At 42.2% G+C, this 23,786-nt stretch overlaps 1 protein-coding gene across 2 annotated transcripts in view; it reads left to right on the top strand.

Annotated features, from left to right (window-relative positions):
• PRKCB (protein kinase C beta) overlaps positions 1 to 23,786 on the top strand; it is a 325,651-nt gene that overhangs the window by 123,476 nt on the left and 178,389 nt on the right. For both annotated transcript variants that reach the window (XM_038540028.1, XM_038540027.1), the window contains exon 3: positions 11,521 to 11,603. In XM_038540028.1, the coding sequence (XP_038395956.1) occupies positions 11,521 to 11,603 (83 nt within the window). The remainder of the gene's footprint in view (positions 1 to 11,520; positions 11,604 to 23,786) is intronic.

The following is a 23,786-nucleotide window of genomic DNA, read 5'->3' as shown; positions in this document are numbered from 1 at the left end:
GGCAGATGGTTAACAAACTAAGCCACCCAGGTGCCCCTTATTCCTATTCTGTGCTTGGGGATATTTTAGCTCAGAGATAATAGATAACCAAAGTGAGTCAGGATGACCCACTAAAACAGAGCTTGTAAACTGGAGGGACTCAGAGGTCTTTGGATGGGTTGCACAGAGCTTTAAAAAAATCCTATCTGGCAAGTGCTTGACCTCAGTGATCCCAGGGCTGCTGCTGGATGGAGCTGGGTGTCCCCGGGTTGGGTATACACTCTCTGGTTCAGCTCAGCCACCCTTCCCTGCCTGCTGTATTACACTGGCTTGCCTCACTTAGTCATAAGGCCTGGCCTCAGTAGGCATTTGAGTTGGTGACCCCTGCTTTAAAGTAGGGAGGATGAGCCAACCATTGTCTGTCCCATGGGGCTCCTGAGCTGAATTATCACGTGGAATGTGCTATTTTTATTCCAGTCTGGCCTTCAGCCTGCTGGTTGGAGCTCCTCTGCCTTACATTTCCTTTGCGGACTGCATGGCATGGATGGGTTTGTGGGATGGATATGCTTGTGGAACATATCCACACAGTAGGAAATGAATACATTATAGAGAGGGAGTGTCATCTAGCTGGGGCAGGAGTGTGGGACAGTGGAGTCAGAAGAGAGAAGAGTACAGTTATACTGTGGTGATCCTGTGAATGGATGCCAGGCTACTGTATTCAACTTTATTCTTAAGCCAGTGCTGTCCAATAAGACTTTCTTTTTTTTTCTTTTAAAGATTTTATTTATTTATTTGAGAGAGAGAGCTAGCAAAAGAGAACATGAGTAGGGGGGAAAGGGAGAAGCAGACTCCCCACTGAGCAAGGAGCTGAGTAGGGGCTCGATCCCAGGACCCTAGGATGACAACCTGAGCCAAAGGCAGATTCCCAACTGACTGAGCCACCCAGGCACCCCTCCAATAAGACTTTCTATGATGAGTGTCCAATATGGTGGTTGCTCACCACGATGACTAGTAAGCACTTAAAATGTGGTTGGTGTGAATGAGGAAATCAATTTTAAATTTTACCTAATTAATTTAAATTGGCATAGCCCCATGTGACTATTGGCTGCCATATTGGAAAGCAAACCTTTGAGCCGTAGGCAGCCAGTGAATGTGTCAGGGCAGGGAAATAATATAAAAAGTGAGTTTTCAGAGCATGAATTATTCTAAGAGTGTAGGTGGAGGGGAACAGGTAGGAATCTTACCAACAATACTAAGTATCAATTTAGCACTTACTGTGTCCATACAGTGTGCTAAGATGAACTCATTCAATCCTTGAAACAGCTCTGTGAGGAAAGTACTTTTACTAATTCTATTTTATAGACTAGGAAATGGAGACACAGCAAGGTCAATGGACTCATTCAAGGTCACAGAGCTAATAAATATCGCCCTGGTGTAGAATCCAATCTTGGCAGTAGAGCTTGTCCGGCGAACCCCTCTAACCTGGAAGGAAGTAAATAAACCTTCATTGAGCTTACTTTGTGCTCTGTGTCTGTGCGTTTGTACATGACATCCCACTTAGATTTCATAGTGACCGTGGGACACGGATAGTCTCATCTCCTTTCTGGTTATGGAAAACTTTGGCTTGTAGGGATGAGATATTAAGGAGATGCGTCCGTTTTGGGGGAGCCCAGTTAAGTCTTCATGGCGAGATTGCTTGTCTGAGTTGCTGGGGGCAGTTAGGGTGGAATCAGCGGGGAGTGTACAGGAGGATATGGCATAAAAGATGTTGCGAAGGAAGATTCAGTAGGATTTAGCAACTGACTGGATGGCGGGGGTGAGGAAAGCGGGGGAGGATTTCTTCTGGAAGAGTGAGAGAGATGACAAACACAAATGCAGTGACACCGCGTAAGTGGAGTGTGGGCTCTAGAGGAAGACAGACCTGGTTTCAAACATAAGCAGTGCCACAGACTAGCTGGACGCCCTCGGGCATGTCATTTCTTTCTGTGCCTCAGCACCCTTGTCCACACAACACAGGTCAGAACGTCCTCCTCACAGGGCTGTGACATGGCTCTGGTGCCATTGTGGGTGTGACAGCCCTCTGTGGATCAAGTGGCATGGCAATGTGGACCAGTCTTTTTTTTTTTAAGTTTTTATTTATTTATTCACAAGAGATTTATTCACAAGAGATTTATTCACAAGAGATTTATTCACAAGATTTATTCACAAGAGAAAGAGAGAGGCAGAGACACAGGCAGAGGGAGAAGCAGGGTCCCTGCAGGAGCCTGATTCAGGGCTCGATCCCAGGACCCTGGGATCACACCCTGAGCCTAAGGCAGACACTCAACTGCTGAGCCACCCAGGCATCCCTGGGCCAGTCTTCTGAATGCCAGGGAGCCAGGTGTTGGGTGGAAACGGTACCTTTGATCATGGAGATGGTTTGGGAAAGCATATGTGGGAGCTGCACTTCATCTTGGACACTGGGCAGAGTTTCATCCCTGTGAACCGGCTTCGACCCAGGAGGAAATAGGGCTCCTCCCCAGCCACTGCAAAGCAACATTTGCATCTGGTGGCTCCAACTTGAATGTTCTTTCTGCCCGGCACTTTGTATGTGTTGCCTCATTTGTGCTTTGCAACAGCCTTCTGAGAGTAGGTGCTATTATTATTATTCCCATTTTGGGGAAGAGAAACGGGCTCAGAGAGGTGTAGTGGATAGCTTCAGTTTCTAGGTGGTAAATGTAGGTCACACCTGGGTCCAGTGGATCCCACAGGCCTCTGCCTGGAACTCTTAGCAGAAGACAGGTTTTCTCCCTTGAAAACTGGCTGTTTAGGGGGCCTCCTAGACAGGTGAGCATTGAGGAAAAACCCAAGGGCCCTTCTTTTTCTTCTCCCAGCACAGATGGAATTTCTCTTGCAGGTTGATGTGGATTTAGGACAAAGATTGCTTCCAAGGGTGTCAGTTGTCCACTCTGGACCCTGATGAAAATAAGGTAGAAGGCGAGAATCAACTCTAAAGAGAAAAAATAAAATTTTGATGACTTGATTTGGTCTTCTCTTTGGATGCAATGAATAAATTATAGTGGTTAGAATTGAAAATTTGGGGTGTGTATGTGTATGTGTGTGCAGTGTGAAACAAAGTTGGGATCCCACTGCGTTTTTGGGGCAGAACTCTGGAGAAGTCTCCTGGGATTTTGACTATAGTCTTCTGCTTCTGGGAGCAATCATTAGCTGGCATATAATTTTCCTGTGGCTATTGTAGCAAGTTCCTGCAAACACAGTGGCTTCTTGTGACATAAATTTATAATCTTTTGATTCCGGGTCAGAAGTCTGAAAATGGGTCTTATGGGGGTAAAGTGAAGATGTTGGCAGGACTATATCCCTTCTGGATGCCCCAGGGGGACAATTTGTTCTGTGCCTTGTCTAGCTGCTGGAGGCCACCTACACTCCTTGGTTTGTGTTCCTTTCCAGCAACGGCATCACTGCAAACTGTGCTTCGGTTGTCACATCTTCTCCTCTGACCCTCCTGCCCCCATGCCATAAGAACCCTTATGATTACATTGGTTGCACCCGTATAATCCAGAATAATTTTCCATCTCAAGATCCTTAATTTAATCATATCTGCAAAGTCCCATTTTTCCATGCAAGGTAACAGTCACAAGTTCCAGGAATTAGGACATGGATATCTTTATATATACATATACATATACATATATATATATATATATGCAGGGACCCTGCTTCTCCCTCTGCCTGTGTCTCTGCCTCTCTCTTTCTCTCTCTGTATCTCTTGTGAATAAATAAATAAAAACTTGAATCATATATTATATATATATATATATATATATATAATATGATTTTCTTATTTATTCATTTGACACAGAGAGAGAACAAGCAAGAGGAGAGGCAGAAGGAGAGGGAGAAGCAGGCTCCCCGTTTAGCTGGGAGTCCAATGTAGGGCTTGATCCCAGGACTTGGAGATCATGACCTGAGCTGAAGGCAGCTTAACCATCTGTGCCACCCAGGTGCTCCAGGACATGGATATCTTTGATGAGTGTTGGGGGAGGCATTCTACCTACAAAGCTGGCCTGGGACCTTTATGACTTTACATGTAATAAGGGAGGGAGAGATGGACAGAGCTGGAGCTTTATCTCATTCTCTGCCAGAACTGAGTGGTAGTTTCCCCATTTAGACAGGTCATGCATGCATTCTCAGACATTTTCATTGCTAACCTGGCCCCCAGGCATTTGAGTTTGAGACTTCCTTGTATAGTCCTAACAAAGTATGGCTACAGGCCCGCTTCTGAGCACTGTAGGCTTCAGGCTTTTAACTTCTGCAGAGCAAAGAGCTTTTGAATAAACCATGAAGCATCGAGGAATTCTTGGCTCTTACCAAGGTACCTGTTTGAAAGTAGGACCTGGTGCGAGTTTCAGCAGCTCAGTAAATGTTGTCTCTTATTTAAGCAAAACCAGTTTTACCCTGAATTTGCCAAACAGAAATGAGGGGGTGTTTATTTGTATCACAAAAGGATTTAGTTTGTTCCTTTAAATAGCCAGCCCTACTACTTTTCTTTGTAGTGTTTTAGTTAATGGGAAATTTGATTTGCACAACTTTCAGAAACACATTGTGTATAGGAAGTTCCTGCACCCAGAAGCTCATCAACTTTCTAGTATGTTCTCAGCTTCTCCGTAGAGTATGCTCCATAGAGTATAGTCAAGTCACTTGGCACATTGATTCTACCTTGGTGAGGATGGATTATTTATTTTTGTGGCTAACTGGACAGCTGCCTTAAAAAGACCTTGAAAGTGGCTGGTACTCCTCCTCCTCTCTGTGGTGCTGGTCTCTGGAAGGCCAGCCAGGTGCTAAATGCCCCACGAGGTTGATTGGGCTTTCTTCTTTTCATGGTTGATGGTAATTCATTCTTTTGTTCATTCATTCATTCACAAAGGACTGGTTTCCTAAATATCACTTATGTGCCGGAATTGGAGCAGACACAGGAAAGTAGTGATGATCCCTACTCCCCCTTAAAGACACTAAGGATGATGAAGATCTTAACTGATATTTTAGGCATTTTGAAGAAAGATTCTAGACGAACAAGATGACTTGTAAATGTTGATGGCTGTGGCAGTGGCAGGAAACAACTTCCCTCAACCTTCCTGAGTCAAAGAAGAAATTAGAACCACAATAGACCACTTAGTAACTTAAAAATGGCAACTCAGTATAAGACACAGGATACCACCATAGCTATACTTGAAAGGGAGGTTTTTAGCTTTAAAATTTTTAATTCTTAATGAAGAAGAGCGGGAATAAATTAACTCAGCAGTTCATTCAAGAAGCTTGAGAAAGAACAGTAAGTAGTAGCAGCAGACGTTTGTTGAATACTCGGGATATTCCAGGCACAGTTCTGAGTGTAGATTAACTCATTTAATTCTGACAACATCCCTGTCATATGGGTGCTGTTATTATCACCATGATTTTCCAGAGAAGAAACCGAGGCACAGGGAAATAAAATAATGTACTCAAGTATTTCAGTTTGCAAAAGATGCAGGATCCAAACCTGGCCATCTGACTCCTGAATTGATACTTGTAACCAGCTTCTCTTCTCCCTCACTCTCTTCTCAAACTAACTCTTGGAATTTATATTTGCCTTGGGAATTGTCTATAGTGTTCTCCTCAATAGAGGAATTGTCTATAGTGTTCTCCTCAATAGAGGAATTGTCTATAGTGTTCTCCTCAACTTGAAGTAATACAAGTACAAATATGAATAAGTAGTATAATTAAAATAAAAATAAGCAGGGCAAATAAAAGTAGCAATGGATAATGTAGGGGAAAAACGCAGTCGAATTGAGAAATATATCTGTGTCTTTATTGGCAGAAAAGGGGACGCCTGGGTGGCTTAGTCAGTTAAGTGTCTGACTCTTGATCTCAGCTCAGCTCTTGATCCCAGGGTCATGAATTCAAGCCCTATATTGGAGCCTACTTAAAGAAAAAAGAATGCATAATGGTAGAATAATAAAATAGACAATGAAGGAGACCGACCTCTGGAAAAATTAAAAAGAGAGAGAATACCTAACAATACAATGTGAAGAAAAAGGGGCATTTCTTTATTTCCGATGAGCGGACACAGTGGATACACATTGAGGAGAACACTATAGACAATTCCCAAGGCAAAGATAAATTCCAAGAGTTAGTTTGAGAAGAGAGTGAGGGAGAAGAGAAGCTGGTAAAAGCTTAGAACAGACTCTCTGTTTTCATCCCTGTTGTTCCACATGGAAATATGAGAAGGGGGAAGAAGATAAGGAAATAAAAGAGGCATACCTATCAGAGAGGGTAAAGGAAAAATATTATAATAGGAGCTAATATGGCTCTCTACCTGGAAAACTAAAAAAAAAAAAAAAAAAAAAAAAAAAAGCAACCGAAATCCCACAAAAAACCATTAAAGTTTAAAAACAATGCTTACAAAATAAATATATTGCTTCCCTATCTGTAAACCACCACCAGTTGGAAAACAAAATGGAAAAAGTGTCCAGATACAATTGCATAAAAAAAGGATCCCTCCTCTAATACTAGATGAGAAACATGTAGGACCTGTAGAGAGAATCAAAGCCTTCACTGGGAGATGTGAAGTCAGATTTTAACAAGGGGATGCCCTGTTCCTGATAGATTCATTGCTGTACAAGTGTCAGCTGTCTAGAATTTAATTTCTAAGTTTGACACAATTTCAGTCAAAGTTCTGATGAGTGTTTCTTTGGGGGGGGGTTGATTAAATGCAATCCCAATAAGAATTCCATTGATATTTTTAAAAGCTTGATAAACTGATTCTAAAGTTCACTTGGAAGAATAAACATGCAGCGAATGCCAGGAAAATGTTGAAAGTAAGGATAATGAGAGAGGACTTGCCCTGCCAAGATATAACATATTCTAAAGAGACTATAATTAAAACCCATATTGCTATACTCCAAGACAGAGCAGGGGAACAGAACAGAAGGCCCAAAGACAGACCCCAGTGTATATAATTATTTAGCATATAATAAAATTGGCATTTGAAATCAGTGGAGAGGGATGGTTATTCAACAAGACATCTTGGGACAATTGATCACCTATTTGGAAAGAAATGGCAAAGTAGATTCCCATGCACATCAAGTGGCAAGAAATTATAGATGGATTAAAGAATTTAAAGTGCAAGACATGCCATATAAAATGTAAAAAAGAAAAGAATAATATTTATATGAAATTGGGGCATGTGGGAGGGCCTTTGGAAGCATATGTGGATTGAGTTGGACTGAGTTTTCTTTGTCCAGTTTTTTCTTTTAGTGGTCTGCAGATTATACATAATATTTCTATTCTTATTCATTTTTTAGGGAGAGAGGGAGAAAACATGAATGGGTTGGGGAGGGGCAGAGGGAGGAGGAGAGAGGGAATCTTGAGCAGACTCCCCACTGAGCAGGGAGCCTTATGTGGGGCTTGATCTCATGGCCCTGATATCATGACCTGAACTGAAATCGAGAGTCTGATGCATACCTGACTGAGCCACATAGGCTCCCTTCTTGTTCTTAATTCTACTTCTTAATTGTTAACATACATATTCAAACTTACAATGTCGTACATGGGGTTTCTCAATTACCTATAACCTTTTGAGGAATGAGACAAGACTTTTAGCACATTTCGATGATATAGCCCTCTCCCACCCCCACTTCTTATGATTTAGTTTCTTCTTTATACAAAGCAGATATGTCTTTATACAAAGCACATTAGACTTTACGCAAGCATATATAACTTTATAAATGTCTTTATACAAAGCTATATGACTTTATAAAATGTAGCACTTATTAAAACAGAAAAAGGAGTAAGCAAAGGAGAAAGAAATTGGCCTTTGGAACTGTTCTTGATCCCCAACCATGAAGATTTAAAATTTTTGTATTGTGAGAAATATCAAACATCAATTAAGGTAGACAGCTTAGTATAATGAATCCTCATGTGTCCATCACTCAGGTTCAAATATAATCAGTTATGACTAATTTTTATTCCATCTATAACCCTTCTCTTTTCTATCTCCTTCCTGTCATACTGATTTTTATTTTTTTAAAGTAGGTTCCATGCCCAGCATGGAGTCCAATGCAGGGCTTGAACTCATGACCCTGAGATCAAGAGTCAGATGCTCAACCAACCAAGCCACCTAGGTGTCCCCTGAATTATTTTTTTAAAAAAGATTTTGTTTATTTGAGAGAGAATGGGGGAGGGGCGTGAGTTAGAAGAGGGGCAGCAGAAAAGAGAGAGGGAGAGAGAGAATCTTGACCCGACTCTGCTGAGTGTGGAGCTCTAATTCACAGCTCTGAGATCATGACCTGAACCAAAACCAAGAGTCAGTTGCTTAACCAATTGAGCCATCCAGGTGCCCTCTGAATTATTTTTAATTATATCATCTTATCCATAGAGATTTCATGATGTAACTTCAAAGATAAGTATTCTTTAACAAAAAATAACCACAATATCATAATCACACCGGAAAATTTATAGTAGCAATAGCAATAATTCCCTCCCATCCTCAAAAAGTGAGTATATCCATTCTCCAGATAGTTTCAGACTAGTAGCTTATTTAAACTGAGTCCAAACAAGGTCCACATATTGCATTTAGTTGATATTTTCTTTTTTTTTTTTAAATATATTTAATTTGTTTATTCATGAGAGACACAGAAAGAGAGGCAGAGGGAGAAGCAGACTCCTTACAGGGAGCCTGATGCAAGACTTGATTCCAGGACCCAGGGATCATGATCTGAGCCGAAGGCAGATGCTCAACCACAGAGCCACCCAGGTGCCCCTAGTTGATACATTTCTTAAATCTCTTTGGGTGGGAGAGGGCTATATCATCGAAATGTGCTAAAAGTCTTGTCTCATTCCTCAAGAGGTGATAGGTAATTGAGAAACCCCATGTACGACATTGTAAGTTTGAATATGTATGTTAACAATTAAGAACTTTGAATATATAAATTGCTCCTCTGCTCTGCTCTTTTCTTCATGCAGTTTTTTTTCTTTTTGAGCAGTTTTAAATATATAGAAAGATTGATTAGGAAGTATAGAGTTCCCATATGCTCCCCCAACCCCATTCCTACCCTAGTTCTCCCTTTATTAACATTTTGCAAATGAAATAAGCCAGGTAGAGAAAGACAAATATAATCTCAGTTTTGTGTGGAATCTTCAAAAACTCAAAACCCCAAGACAAAAAAACAAAAACCAAACTCACAGACATAGAGGACAGTTTGTTGGTTGCCAGAGGCAGGGGGTGGAGGGTGGATGAAATGGATGAAGGTGGTCAAAAGAAATAAGTTCTGGGTGTGTCGTGTACAGTGTGGTGATTACAGTTAATAGCACTGTATTGTATATTTGAAAGTTACTAGGAGGGACGCCTAGGTGACTCAGTTGGTTAAGCATCATACTCTTGATTTCAGCTCTCAGGTTGTGAAATCAAGCCCTGTGTTGTTGCACTCTGCACTGAGTATGGAGCCTGCTTAAGATTCTCTCTCCCTCTCCTGTCCCTCTACCTGGCGCTCTCTCTCTCTCTCTCTCAAAAATAAATAAATAAATAAATAAATAAATAAATAAATAAATAAATAAATAAAATAAAGTTACTTGGAGAGTAGCTCTTAAAAGATCTCATCACAAGAAAAAATTTGTAACTATGTGTGGTGATGGATGTTAACTGGACATTTTGCTGATCACTTTGCAGTACATCCTAACAATGAATCATTATTTTCTATACTGAAACTAATATAATGTTACTTGTCAGTTATATCTCAATTAAAACAATAAAACAGTGTGCCTTGTAGTGTTGTTATGAATATCAAACAAATTAATATATGTAAAGCACTTTTAAAAAAATCTCGCATTAGTGTGGTAGATTTGTTACAGTTGATGATCTATAAATTTATCCACCACTGCGGTATCATGTGGAAGAGTTTAACAGCTCTCAAAGTCTCTCCTGTCCTGGGCTCCAGGGTGCGTTAGTAGGTTAAGCATCTGACTCGATTTTGGCTCGGGTAATGATCTCTGGGTTGTGAGATCAAGCCCTGTGTCATCTCTGCTTGAGATTCTTTCTCTCCTCCCTCTGTTTCCTGTGCCCACTCCCTCTGCCGGCCCTTTCTCTCTCATAAATAAATAAATAAATAAATAAATAAATAAATAAATAAATCTAAAAAGAAGAAGAAGAAGAAGAAGAAGAATTCTCTCCTGTCCTCTTTGCAATTTATTTGCTGAAGAAATTATTTGGTTATCTCATGTTCTACATTGCTGTGTATTAAAAAATTATTTTACTCACTGCCTCCTTGGGATGTTATTTAACACATGCCTCTGTCACTTGTATTTTCTGTAAATTGGTAGTTGAATTAAAATGCTTGAACTGATTCAGGTTTGATTCTTTTAGAAGGAGTACCTATGAGGTGACAGAGGTACCTCATGGTACTTTCATCAGTAGGCAGGTCGAGTCTTTTTGTGCTGCTAGCAGCCACTTACTGTTACCCAGATCCATTGTATCACTAGAGATAGTCTTGAGCTTTCCAGGCCTGTTTTCATTCAATGGCAATGTTCTTTAGAAAGATTCTGAGCCGGTTCCTACAATGTGGTACCTGTCCTCCAGGAAACCACAGTTTAGAGTTTGTAAAAGTAGATTCGAACAGCAATAACAAAAATTAGTCTTTTAAAGATTTTATTTATTTATTCATGACGGACACAGAGACGGGCAGAGACATAGGCAGGGAGAAGCAGGCTCCCTGTAGGGAGCCCGATGTGGGGCTCGATTCCAGGACCCCAGGATCATGACCTGAGCCAAAGGCAGATGCTCAACTGCTGAACCACCTAGATATCCCCCAAATGAATTTTATTTTGTATAACGTCTCTGACTGCCCATTCTCCCAAGTGGTATGATCCCCAGATCGTGAAACCATATCATAGCTGCCTTTAACTCACTGGAATTCAAATGCATGTATGTGTGGATTTGGTTGCAAACTATGAGAGTTACAAAGTAGGCATTGCAGATTTGCTCTCCGTTGGCATTGGTCCTGGGTGAGGTGGGGGCACAGGTCTGCCATTATTGCTCACTCTGTTTTTCTACGCAACCCTTCTTGTTATGCACATCTCTCTGAGTGTGAGTCTGGTGTTTAAATATATGTGCTCCTTATGCATTCTGGACCTAAACCCAAGCCGACTATGTCATGTGCTGCCCCATCTAAGAAACCACATTCTGTTTCAAAACCAGCACAAGACCCAACAGCTTAAGTAATCTTCAGGGGCGGGGAAGGGGGAGTGTAATTTTGAGCATTTGTGATCTTTTGAACCTGAGTTCAAAACCTTTAGAAGTTTAGCTGATTTGTGGGATGCAGCAGCACCATACCCGAGTTTGGCTTCAGTAAAGGGCAAGATGTGGAAGCTGAAGCCATTGTTCATTTTGCTCTAAAACCTTCCCTTGTTGCGAAGTCCAGGTTTAATGACCTTTTCCCCCCTCTTTCCCTCTCTTCCTCCTCTCCTCTCCCCTTCTTCCCTCCCTCCCTCCTCCCCTTGTTTTCTCATTGGCAGTCTGCTGTTTCGTTGTGCACAAGCGGTGCCATGAATTTGTCACCTTCTCCTGCCCAGGCGCTGACAAGGGCCCAGCCTCTGATGTAAGTAACTGACACTGAGCACCTCTCTCTGCCCACTGTCACTGTGTCCTTTTGGATAAATAAGAGTGCACTTAGACCAAAAAAAAAAAAAAAAAAAAAAAAAGATGGAGTGTTTTAATTCCAAGACAGAGAGTGGTCCCTATGGTCACGGAGACATTTTTCATTTTAATGGAAAGGACAAAACAAAACATTTGGGGAATGGGATATTATGGTACAGGAAACCAGCTAGTTCCTCTACTATGGTTTTTTTTTTTTTTTTTAATTTTTTTTTTTTTTTTTTTTTTATTCATGATAGTTACAGAGAGAGAGAGAGGCAGAGACACAGGCAGAGGGAGAAGCAGGCTCCATGCACCGGGAGCCCGATGTGGGATTCGATCCCGGGGTCTCCAGGATCGCGCCCTGGGCCAAAGGCAGGCGCCAAACCGCTGCGCCACCCAGGGATCCCTCTCTACTATGGTTTTGCTGAATGTCTTCATCTTTATGGCTGGAGCACGGAGAGTGGTGGTGAGATGCTAAATTGCTCCTGCTATTCTAAAAAGGTAGTTAGGATGGTACCTTACGATGCACCTTGTAGCTCTTTGTCAGGGAATTCTTGACACCAGGGCTGAAGAATTAGGAGGGCAATGAGTTTATCCTGCTTCCATGCATCTCAAAGCCTGGCTCCTATTGTTGAGGCAGGGGATCCTTCTGGGTGAAAACAGGCAAATAAGTTTTCTTTTCATCATTATGAACTTATTTTAATATGGATTGGAAGAATGTATCTAATAGTGGTTTTGAATTTATGGCGGGGATAGAAAATTTCCTACCCAAGTTAGGGAATTTAGGTTAAACAAAAGATAAGTTGATTTAAGGAAACTATTAAGTGAATGACCTCATGGGCTCCGTGAGGATATGGCAAAAGCCTTGGTTTAATTTTGTCCAAAGCTTGGGGTACATTTGATCACCTGCCCAACAGCCATTCCTGTTGAAAGCCCTCTCTTCTTTCTGGCAGAGGCTGCTTCACATGCTAAAAGCCGTATATGCCTGATGCTTGCATCCCAGGCTCCCCTGTAGTTAGTGACTGATCATGTGGCTCACTCTTGCTCAGTGGGATCTTGGGGAAATCTGGAGAGAGCTTCCAGGAAAGAAGCTTATCTTTCTGAGAAGAGCAGACATCCCTTCTTGTTTCCTGTTGGGTATTTTTGTGTGAGGATGCAATGCCTGGGGTCATGGCAGCACTTTTGGATTAATGAGGGAGATGTACTTAAAGTCCCAAGTATGGCAGAGTGGGAGAGTTGAAGGAACCTCGGTCATTGATGATGTTGGTGATCAACAGCTCAGCCTGCTGAGCTGACTGTGAGTTCTCTATGCCCAGACCGCATATGTGAGATAAGAATTTCCACATGGTAAAATCTCATCATTTGGGGTATTCCTTTCCATGTAGTTGAAACTGCCCTGGTAGGACTTTCCACCATGCACACTCCTCCCTTGTCCCAGTGATGAAATGCAGTCCATGTACCCTGTGTGCCACTGTCACCCCTAGTTCTTTTATTTTGTTCCGGCTTTGGTTCACTTTCCTGGAATCTTCCCCATTGGCACTGTCTTCATGACTGGCCCTGACCTTACCACTTAGACCTGACAGCTGACAGCTTGCCAGAAGTGAGTGGTGACTGCATTCGTGGACTATCATTGGCCTTCTGTAAGTGATCATCTGCCATTTCGCTGCAAATCAGGGGTGTAACAGTCACCACAGCAACGTGAATGCTCTAGAGCTCGTCCGGCAGTTCCTTTGCTTGGAAACTGGTACATGGGTTGAAGAACTCCAAGTAGCATAGATCAGTGAAAGCCCTTCCAGACTCATCTGCAGAGATGAAGATGGGACTGTTCATCATGTCCTCTCTGAGATCACTCTTCCTGGCCCTTTCAGTGCAATTCCTTTTCTCATCCCCAGGAAAGTAGAGAGGGAAGTTTTGGGGGGCACCCTGGCTCCAGTATGGAGCTCTGACTGTTACTGCAGCCCGAGGCTTGAGTCTCATTCAGGAGCCAAGAGGAGGGTGTTTCCTCTATCTTGTCTGTATTCCTTGGCTTTTTCTGTTGCCTGAGACAGAAACTCCACTCAAACTGGTTTACTTCTTTATTTATTTTTTAAAAGATTTTATTTATTTATTCATGAGAGACAAAGAGAGAGAGAGAGAGAGAGAGAGGCAGAGGGAGAAGCAGGCTCCATGCAGGGAGCCTGATGTGGGACTCGATCCCGGGACTCCAGGATCATGCCCTGGGCCAAAGGCAGGTGCTAAACCACTGAGCCACCCAGGGATCCCCTTCAAACTGGTTTATATGAAAAGGGAAATTTTGGTCCGTGAAGCAGAGACCGGCTTTGGACACAGTGAATCAAGGTGCTGAACTGGGGTCCTTTGTTCCTTCGTTGGCTAGACTTCCTGTCTTGGGTTCAGTTTTAGGAAAGTTTGCTTTGCTTCTAGGGGAGCATGATGGCTGAGATACTTATAGTTTTCTGTTCTTATCAATGCTGAAGTTCCAGTGACGAGAGTTGGCATCTCATCACACCGTGGTTTACATCTGGCCAGAAGGATGCTTGTACTGTTTGGCCAGGTCTGGTTAGGTGCCTCCTCCTGGCGAGGAAGCCCCGTGTGGCTACCCGGTGATTTAAGAATTGAGGGGGCGTGGTCCCTCAGAGAACTAGAGAAGCAGTATTATGTACTGGTTAAAAACCATAGACTACAGATGGAGCCAGCATTCCTAGGCTCAGATATATGTGTGACCTGGGGCAAAGCAAAGGACTTAAATCTCTTTGTGCCTGAGATTCCTCAGCTGGAAAATGGGTAAAATCATAGTTCCCATCTTATAACCTTGTTAGGAATGGCCAGTGTACCTATATCTGTAAAGGTGTCTGGTACACAGCAAGAGCTATGTATGTGAAGATGATGATGGCGGTGATAATGAATAACAGTGAATATATGCTGGGCAGGCAGCAAGGACAGGTGGCGTGGCTACTATGTAAGATTTAACATGCCCTTTGCCTGCTACTTGGCAGTCCTTCTTAGGAACTGTGTAGGCTCCATAAATTGTAGGAGACCCTTGTCTGCATGAATGGAGCAGTGCAGCCATTCATTGCTTTGGGTGTGGGGAGGGCAGGCAGTGCTCCCTGCAGCCAGCATGCACAGGATTTAGCAGCCAACTTGGAATGATTCTATCTCTGGACGCAGTTCCAAGAAGGTCAGTTGGCACCAAGGATGATGAATTGGTCCAGACTCCTCAGCTGGCTTGACTCAGTTCATTGACCTTTTCCTGTCCATGGCTGGAGACATGATTAAAGATCTGGTCACACCTGCTCACCAGCCTGGCTAGGCTCTCTTTTGGCTGCCTGTGAGACTCATCCAGTCATGAAGGGATGCCCTCCTCCTGTGTGACCTTGGAGGAACTGGTGTGAGCAAGCTCATGGAGCAGACAAGCACAGTCTCCATCTATGCAAAGGGAATATGCTAGACTTCATCCTCTACCCCTCTGCTATTCTAAGCCCAGTGTGAGTCAGGGAATATTCTGGATATTAGTAGAACTTGGTATAATTTATGTTCTTCTACAGATCGGTCCACATTATAGGATATCAGGCTACCTGAGGAAATGTTATGAACCAGGCTCTATCCCAGTGACTTCAGTTACTGACCCAGCCATTTAGTGCAAATGGGAGTAGACAATATATATAGGCATCGGCCAATGGAATCTCAAAACATGGCAGAGTTCCTGGGTGTTAACTTCTGGTCATCTGCAGGCATGGTCTTGGTCTTACCTGGTTGGAAACTCTCAATTCTGCTGTCTCTCAGACCTTGTAGAGAGACCATAAGACCATGCTTGCTGCCATAAGCATTACACCTGACATTCTAGTTACCCAGCACTTAGAATACTAACCACATACACAGCCTCCTGAGAGATTTTCTCAGAACAAGAAAAGAGGACTTGTCTCTTGGGGCCAGAATTAGGGTGAGTCAAGCAAGGTACTTGCCCTGGGCACAAAATTTCAGAGATTCTCGCCTGTGTCTCTGGATATGTGGTGGCAGGATGATCTAGGATGGCTTCACTCCCATGACTGGCAGTGAGCGGCTCGTCAGCCTGGGCTGCTTGGTTCTCCTCCACATAGCCTGCCATCCTCTAGCTGGCTAGCTCTGGCTTATTCACATGGTGGTTTCAGGGTTCCAAGAAGCGCAAGAGAGCATGCCCCAACACATATCATGTATGATAATGTCCCACTGGATAAAGTGTTCTCATGACCAAGCCCAGATTCAAGTGGGAAAGAAATAGACTGAACCGTTTTTGGGGGTGGTAGGGGGAAGCATCTCTGCTCAGTCTACTGTGATCCTGTTGACCTGAGTGGCCACCGCAGAACAGAATTCCTGGGGACCATCACACTGGATTTCATAAAAGATTCACAGTGTGGTTCAGAGAGTCATAGACAACCTCATAAGGGAACACAGCTCATTATTTCCCTGCCTTATGTTCCTGTATGATGTAGCCATCTCCAGCTACAGATAGGAAGCTAGACAATTAATTTATTGATCATGTCTAAAGACAGTGGTTATTAGGACTGTGGCCTCTACAGTCAGACATATCTGCGGTCAGGTCCTGACTCTGCAATTTAGTCATTAGGGGCACTGCGGGTGTATCATCTTCCTTCTCTGTGTCTCACTTTCTTTCTTTGTAAATTAGGATATTAGTACCAACCACATAAGATTGTTGTAATAATTTTTTTTTAAATCCTTAAAATGAAAACAACAACATTAACAGCAAATGGATTAAAAAGCCATTGTGTGAAAGGGCTTAGCACAGTGCCTGCCACACAGTAAGCCCTTGATACAAGTAGCTAAGGGCCTTTGATTGCTCAGTGTATCCCCTAAGCTTGAATGTACTGATAATTCTCTACAGTCCTCCACCCTAAGCGTGCCCTTATGAGATAATTACTGTCTCCGTTTCCATGCCTTGACACCAAACTTCAGAGTGTGGGGCGCAATGCTGAAAAAAGATCCTGGACTTTGGAGCCAGAAAACCTTGGTGTCAGATTCCATTGCTCTCATTTACTTACTGCTGCAGTGATCTTGGGAAAATAATTTAAGTTCTCCGATCCTTAGTTCATATCTTTAAAATGGGGGAAAATAATACCTAAATCATAGTTCTCTTTTTTGGGGGTAAATATTCAATGAGAGACTGTTTGAGTCACATCCAGAATAGTGTCTGGCACACACAAAAAAAGGCACTCAGCAAATGGCTTCTGAATTATTATTAATACCTGGATGAATCTCTCCTGCTCAAGAAGGGATACAGATTACCTTGTGACCTGCCAAGGAATAATAGCCAATGATAATAGCTAATTTTGTTGAGCAAGGGCTCTGTGCCAGGCTGTACAGAAGTTACAAAAGGATTCTTGAGCTGGTTTGTCTGAAGACACTTTCTTTAACATTTTATGGTTTTAGCAATGATTTCTTATCGTTTATAATGAAGATGCAGAATAAAACCCATTTTATGCCCTCTGTCCTCCTGATTACATCACTGGGTCAGGGCAGTTAAAAATGATGCACACTAATGTTTTATTTTATTCTATTTTGAAAAAGATTTTATTTATTTATTTTAGAGAGAGAAAGAGACCACAAGCAGGAGGAATGGCAGGGGCAGAGGGAGAAGCAGACTCCCTGCTGAGCAGAGAGACCCACACAGGGTTGGATCCCAGAACCCTGAGATCATGACCTGAGCTGAAGGCCGACGTTTAACCAACTGAGCCACCCAGACACCCTATATTTTATTTTTTAATTTGAAGAAAGATTTATTCTTTTGGAATCTCTGCACACAACGTCGGGCTTGAGCTCATGACCCCTGAGATCAAGATCACATGCTCTACTGACTGAGCCAGCCAGATGCCCTTCCTTTTGTGTTTTTAAAGCCCAGTCTTACTTTATGAAGAAATATATTAAAAATGATAAATCATGAGCTAAATGTTAAAGATTTAATAAAAGGAAAATAGAAGATTTAAAAAGAATGTATATATTAAAAAGAACACGTATATTATATATATATATAATGTATGAATATGCATAAAAATGTGTTTGAAAATCTGGTTGAAATGGATGATTTTCTAGGAAATTCTAACTTGCCAATTTTGTCTCAAGAAGCAATTGGAAACCAGAATAGGCGAGTAACCAAAAAAGAAATGAGAACGTTGCCCAAGAAACTTTACTTCTCCCAAAATTATAGGCTTCGTGGGTAAATGGTCTTAAGAGGGATGAAGGATTTCTGTGCATTTTAAACCATATCAGATTACAGAGAAAAAGGAGTTTCACAATTTTTTTTAAATTGAAAGTGAGAGAAATCCAACTCAAATTAGCAATGGGAAAGCAGATTGGCTTATGGGAAGGACACTGGGAATGGAATAAGCTTCAGGGACAAGGACCACAGACGCTGGAACTGAGACCATGATACTTGCAAGGTGCATTCTTATTATCAGCTGTATCAATTAGCTTTGCTGTGTAACAGAGCGTCCCAAAATTCAGTAGCTTGAGGCAGCAATCATATGTTTTTTTCTCATTTATTATTTTCTCTGGGCTACTTGGGTGATTCTTCTGATCTGAGTCTATGTAACTGATCTTTGCTGGGCTCTGTCAAGTGTCTTGGTCAGCCAGTGACTCAGCTGGTGCTGGATCATCTAGGATAGCCTCACTAACATGACCACCAGTTGGCAGCCTGATGGCTTGGGCCCCCTCCCCTTTTAAAAAAGATTTTATTTATTTATTTATTCATAAGAGACAGAGAGAGAGACACAGAGAGAGACAGAGAGAGAGAGAGAGGCAGAGACACAGGCAGAGGGAGAAGCAGGCTTCATGCAGGGAGCCTGATGTGGGACTCGATTCCAGGTCTCCAGGATCAGGCCCTGGGGCCCTTTGTTTCTCTTCTACATGGTCTCTTTTCCCCCAGTAGGCTAGCTTTGGCACATCCACATACTGGCCTTGGGTTCCAGGCACAGCAAGAGAGGGAAACCCCCAAAGCATAGGTGTTTTTCAAGCCTTTATTTGATTATGGCTAAAGACCAGATTCAGAGGTGGAGAAATAGACCTCATCTCTTGATAGCAGGAGCTCCAAAGTCATACTAGAAGGATGCATTTGGGGATATAGGAGTTTGTGGCCATTTGGCATTCTGGCACACTGACCCTCCTCAGCTGTGCCAGCTGTCTTATCTGCCTTTCTGAGTCTACTCATCAGAGACTGACCCATAAGTACTGCGTCACATGGGGTTCCTTTTACCCCCTGACTTCTGGTTGGTTGGGACCAGCCAGAAGGGCCAGTAGGAGATTGGAAGGTGAAGAAAGAGTGGGTTGGGTATTTATCATGGGGTCATCTTGGCTCTACCCTTTGACCAAGGGTTGCCGCTCCTCTAAAGACAGTGTTCTCTACCCAGTTCTCTTCTTGGGTTCCAGGAGCTGCTCCTTGCCCTGTCCCTTTGCTCTTATTAGCCTCTGGTTACTGTACTATCCCCTATGACTTCCCAGCACTATGTCTTCATCTTTACAAGTCCTCTTATGAAACCTCCCTTAAACTCTCTTAAATTGAGTATGTCATCTGTTTCCTTCTTAGGACCCTAACTGGTTTGTCCTTGCCTCACTTGCTTCTACTGTAGACAGGACACATCTATAAATATATCTATCAACTTGGTGATAGTTGATCTCATGGGAAGATGGAAATCCTAGGGGGAGAAGTGGGCTTTCCTTCTGCATTCAGAATCAGGGAAGGGTTCTGATTGGTTGGTCCTTTGTTGTTGGGAGAATGAACTCTTATAGTTTATCCAGCCTGGTTCATGTGACATCCCTGTAGCTCAGAGAGCAGCAGTGTCTGTTATAAGAAGGGGAGGTGGGAAACTTTGATGGGCTGGTAAAATCAATAGCTACCACCCCTTATTATTATAAGACAGCTTGATCACAATTACCAGCATCATCTAATGAAGTTGACATAAAAAAATAAACTACATGTTGCATGTCAACTATACTTAAATTTATAAAAGGTAGACTATAGCAAGTGATGAGTCTAGATTAACAATGCTAAATAAGATATTTATTTAATATTATCTATTTCTTGTTATAGACATACTGGCTCAAGTAGATTTTTTTTTAATATGAAAGAAACAGTCTAAAAACTAAAATAACAAAGTTTTGGTCAATATAACAAAATATAGGAACAAAGATAAAAATAAGCCGCAGGGACTCATGAATTCTGGAAAGTATAAATGAAGATGGTAATGGTAAGAAGTGATGGCAGATAATATCAGTTATCTAACAAATGTAAATAGATTGGAATTCTCTACTAAAAGTTGAAGACTCTCAGATTGGATAAACAATGTACAATTCTAGGCAGTGTGTAGGATGAACTTCAAATATAGGTTAAAAATAAAATGGGCAAAGATATGCTGCAAAAACACACATAAATGTAAAACATGGTCTTAGTAATACTATCAAAAGAAATAGGACTCAAGCAAAAAGCATAAGCAGGGGGAAGAAGAAAAACGTACTCTAATATATTACTGGTGAGTATGTAAGTCCGTATAATCCTTCTCGAGAGAAAATTATCAATATGTATCAAAAGCCTTAATGACTTTTTTGACATCATAATTACTAAACCTAATCTTTTTTTGACCTAAGAGTTACAATTCTAGAAATTTTTGCTGAGGAATTATTTAAGGATATGCAAATATGCTTAGCTAAAGTGATATTCATTGCATTGGTATTCATACCAACAAAAATTTCGAAACTACCTAAATGACTGCCAGTTAGGGTTTATGTAAGTAAAACATATCCATACTTGGGTGCTGCACAATTATCAAAATGTCACTATCTGGGTAGGCTGCTAAAACCTGGAAATGTTCTATGTCTTGATTGGGATGGTGCCTATACAGGTGTACACATTTTTCAAAATTCCTGAAGCTCTATGCTTAAAATCTATACCTTATTATATGCAAATTATACTTCAATAAAAAAGCCACAGTAATTAAAATGTTATTAATATGGAAACAGAGTCATTAGATATTAGTGAAAAAAGCAGACAACGAAGCACTGAGTATGGTATGATAGATCAGAAAACATAAAAATACACACACGTGTAAAAACAAAAGGCCACATTTTTAAAACATATTTTCATGGCTACTTGTCAGTTCTGCTCACTTTCTTTTCCCAGACTGTTGCCTGCAGAGCTCTAGAGATCACTTTGGGGTATTCTTTAACTGGTTTCTCCATTCTTGCTTGATTTTGGTGCCCCATTACCTCCAGCATGGACTCAGGCTTTCCACTTAATTCAGTTGAAATCAAATGCGAGTGATGGCTTGAGTGTAACTGTAAGCAATTGCAGTTGCTCCTGGATGTGCTTAATCCTACGGTCTTCCACCAGCTGGGAGCTAGCTTAGATGACCCTGGTAAGATTCTGGTCGCTGATGAGCCTTGGCCAGCTCACCTCTGGCCCCAGAGGAGGAGGGAACCTAGCTCTGCCAGTCTGAGGCCCTGCCCATTTCCTGCCTCCACACTGGTGGCAAGGAGAGAAGGCTTACCTCCTTCTGTGACATTGACTGGTCTTCTTGGCTCAGATAAGGCAACACAACTATGTACTTCTCAGAGCCTGGGTTGTTCAGTTTCCCATAACACCAACTGGGGATACCCCACAGTTCAGCTCTGAAGATGCTCCAAGCCCATCTGGCTCCTACAGGACATGAAACAGCAGTTCGGGTCGAGTATCCCTCTTGGCATCATGGGAAGATCTCACCATCACCTGGACCAAAGAAGACCCATCTGTATCTCTCAAGGATAAATAACCTCAGGTGTAATTCAGTCTAAACAGGACAGGCAGGCCATCTGTCTGTCTGTTTGATCTATTGCCTCTCTAAATCTGAAAGTGTATCATTCTGCTGAAGATACATTCTATTTACGTTATGTAACATTGCAGTCTCTAACTTCTGCATTCACACCAGAAGGGCTCAGTAATCAGGGTGTCTGTTACCAAATACCAAAAGAATGCCTTACGGGGGCGGGGAGGGGGGCTTGGAGGTACTCTGAGGGTTGGCCTGTTTAGCTTCGAGGCTAGGCTTGTCATTAAACATCCAAAGAAATGTTGTATAGGTTTTTTAAATACAGTTTCAGAGGACAGAATCAGAACTAGGGACCATCTATTTGGGATAAAGAAAAGCAGCCCAAACAAACCAATGGGTTGCTGTATAAGGATATTAACTCCCTGTCTCAGGTGAGCAAAGATCAGTTGCCATGGATGCTGTAGGGGTGATAATTGTGCTAGATGTGGGTTTCTACCACATGGGTGGCTCTTTTGCTGGTGTTGTTTGGTCGCATGTAAAGGAATCAGCCTTTGGTTAACTCAAGTTAGAAAGGAATTTATTGAAAAAGATATGATGTACTTTAGAGAATTGGAAGAAAATCTGAACAATCAGACTAGCTATATCTGATTTTGGTTCTTGTGTTGCTTTGGTTTTAAAGTCAAATTCTGGAAGAAGAGAGATTATTTGGTCAAGGTCAAGTTACCTAAGTAGCCCCTGGTTGAGGCTTCACAGTGTTCCCTCCAAGAGTGAACATAGTGTGGTTGGGATGGCTTTCAGAGGAAAAATGAGGCACTGCTACCTACCAGGAAAAAAAAAAAAAAAGAGCAGAGAGTTTTGGCAGATCAAAAAAAAATACACTGCCACTATAATCTCTAAACCCTGCTTTGCAGATTGCAGATAGGTTGAATGCTTAAAGATTATTTGAGGAGCCTACTGAAACTAGACTTCACCTGAAAAAATACAAGAGCCTGGAAATAGGTATTTTAAAGACTTTCAGGTAATTCTGATGGGTAGCTGAGTTTGGAAACCAGTGCAAGGCATATTGCATGGTGGCTCTGAAACTCGAGTGGCTGTGTTTGAATGCCACATCTGCCACTAACTGGCTGGATCATTCTGGGCTAGTGACCAGGCCTCTGCCTCAGTTTCCTCATCTGTAAAAAGAGGATAAAGTAACACCTTGCTCACGGATTCAAGTGAAGAGCAAATGAGTGAATCCACGGTATAAGGGCTTCCTACCACTCCTGCCACATAATAGGTGTTAATATTCTTACCACTAAAGGTCCTTTCAAGTCTTAAAGAGTGAGCTTCAAAAGTGCAGGCTGGTTTTTGGCATGACATGCATCCGTCTTGCTTGTCACAAAATGGAAATACACAGACACCTTGCATGGGCTGGCTGGAGGGAGAGTCTAATAAAATGCTGGTGGTGTGATAAAATGCACTTCTTTCCATGTCCGTGGAGTGAATGCCCCACGATCCCTCCGCTCCTATTGGCCGTGTGCCTGCTGTGGCTAGCGCAGTGCAGAAGCAGCGCGTAAAGGTCAGAAAGAATTGCTTCTCAATAGCCCATTGTGTCTTACTGTCATAAAGACACAGCACTTCATGCTGTGGAGGAAGAAGCAAATCCATGATGCGTGGCGTCCTGAGAACAGAAACCAACTGTTTCTCCTGTGCAGAAAGGGCAGGGCTGCCGTGATTTGAATGAGGTGCAGATGTCCTGTCTTATGAATTATTTTGGCTTCTCCTAGTTGGGGGCGGACCAGCCTCAGAGCCTGATAAAGGCGGTTGCCCAGAGATTTAGCCTGTGGAGCCTGCGGACTTGGGAGAAGTAGAGAAATCAAAAGGCAGATGACCCTAGAGAGAGGCAGCCTGCAGGGATGTGAAAGGCACAGGTCCCCAGAGTCAGAAGACCTCATTTCTAGTCTTCCTTCTGCCTTGAATTTTTTGTATTCCCAGTGGCTCCCCCTACCTCCAGTGGCCTGGAATTCTAGGATTTTTAAATGCAGTGTTTTTATTTTTATTTTTCAGTTTATTATTATTATTATTTTTAGTAATTTCTATACCCAGCATGGGGCTTGAACTCATGACCCTGGGATCAAGAGTTGCATGCTATTCTGACCTAGCCAGGCAGGGCCTCCTAAATACAGTAGTTTTAAAATACAGTGATATCCAGGAGCCAGCATTCTTAGATATAATTGTGTTTTAAGCACTTTACATATAATAACTCTCTGTTCTTCATCACACTCTAGGGATACCTTTGCTATCATCCCCATTTTACAGATGAGGAAACTGGAGTGCTGAGAGACTAAGTGACTTGCCCAAGGTCACACAACTAGTGAGTGGTA

Source organism: Canis lupus, chromosome 6 (assembly GCF_011100685.1).
Source record: "Canis lupus familiaris isolate Mischka breed German Shepherd chromosome 6, alternate assembly UU_Cfam_GSD_1.0, whole genome shotgun sequence".
In the NCBI taxonomy this organism is placed as follows: Eukaryota; Metazoa; Chordata; class Mammalia; order Carnivora; family Canidae; genus Canis; species Canis lupus.
The sequence above is the reverse complement of the archived record's forward strand: the minus strand, read 5'-3'. Positions and strand labels throughout refer to the sequence as shown.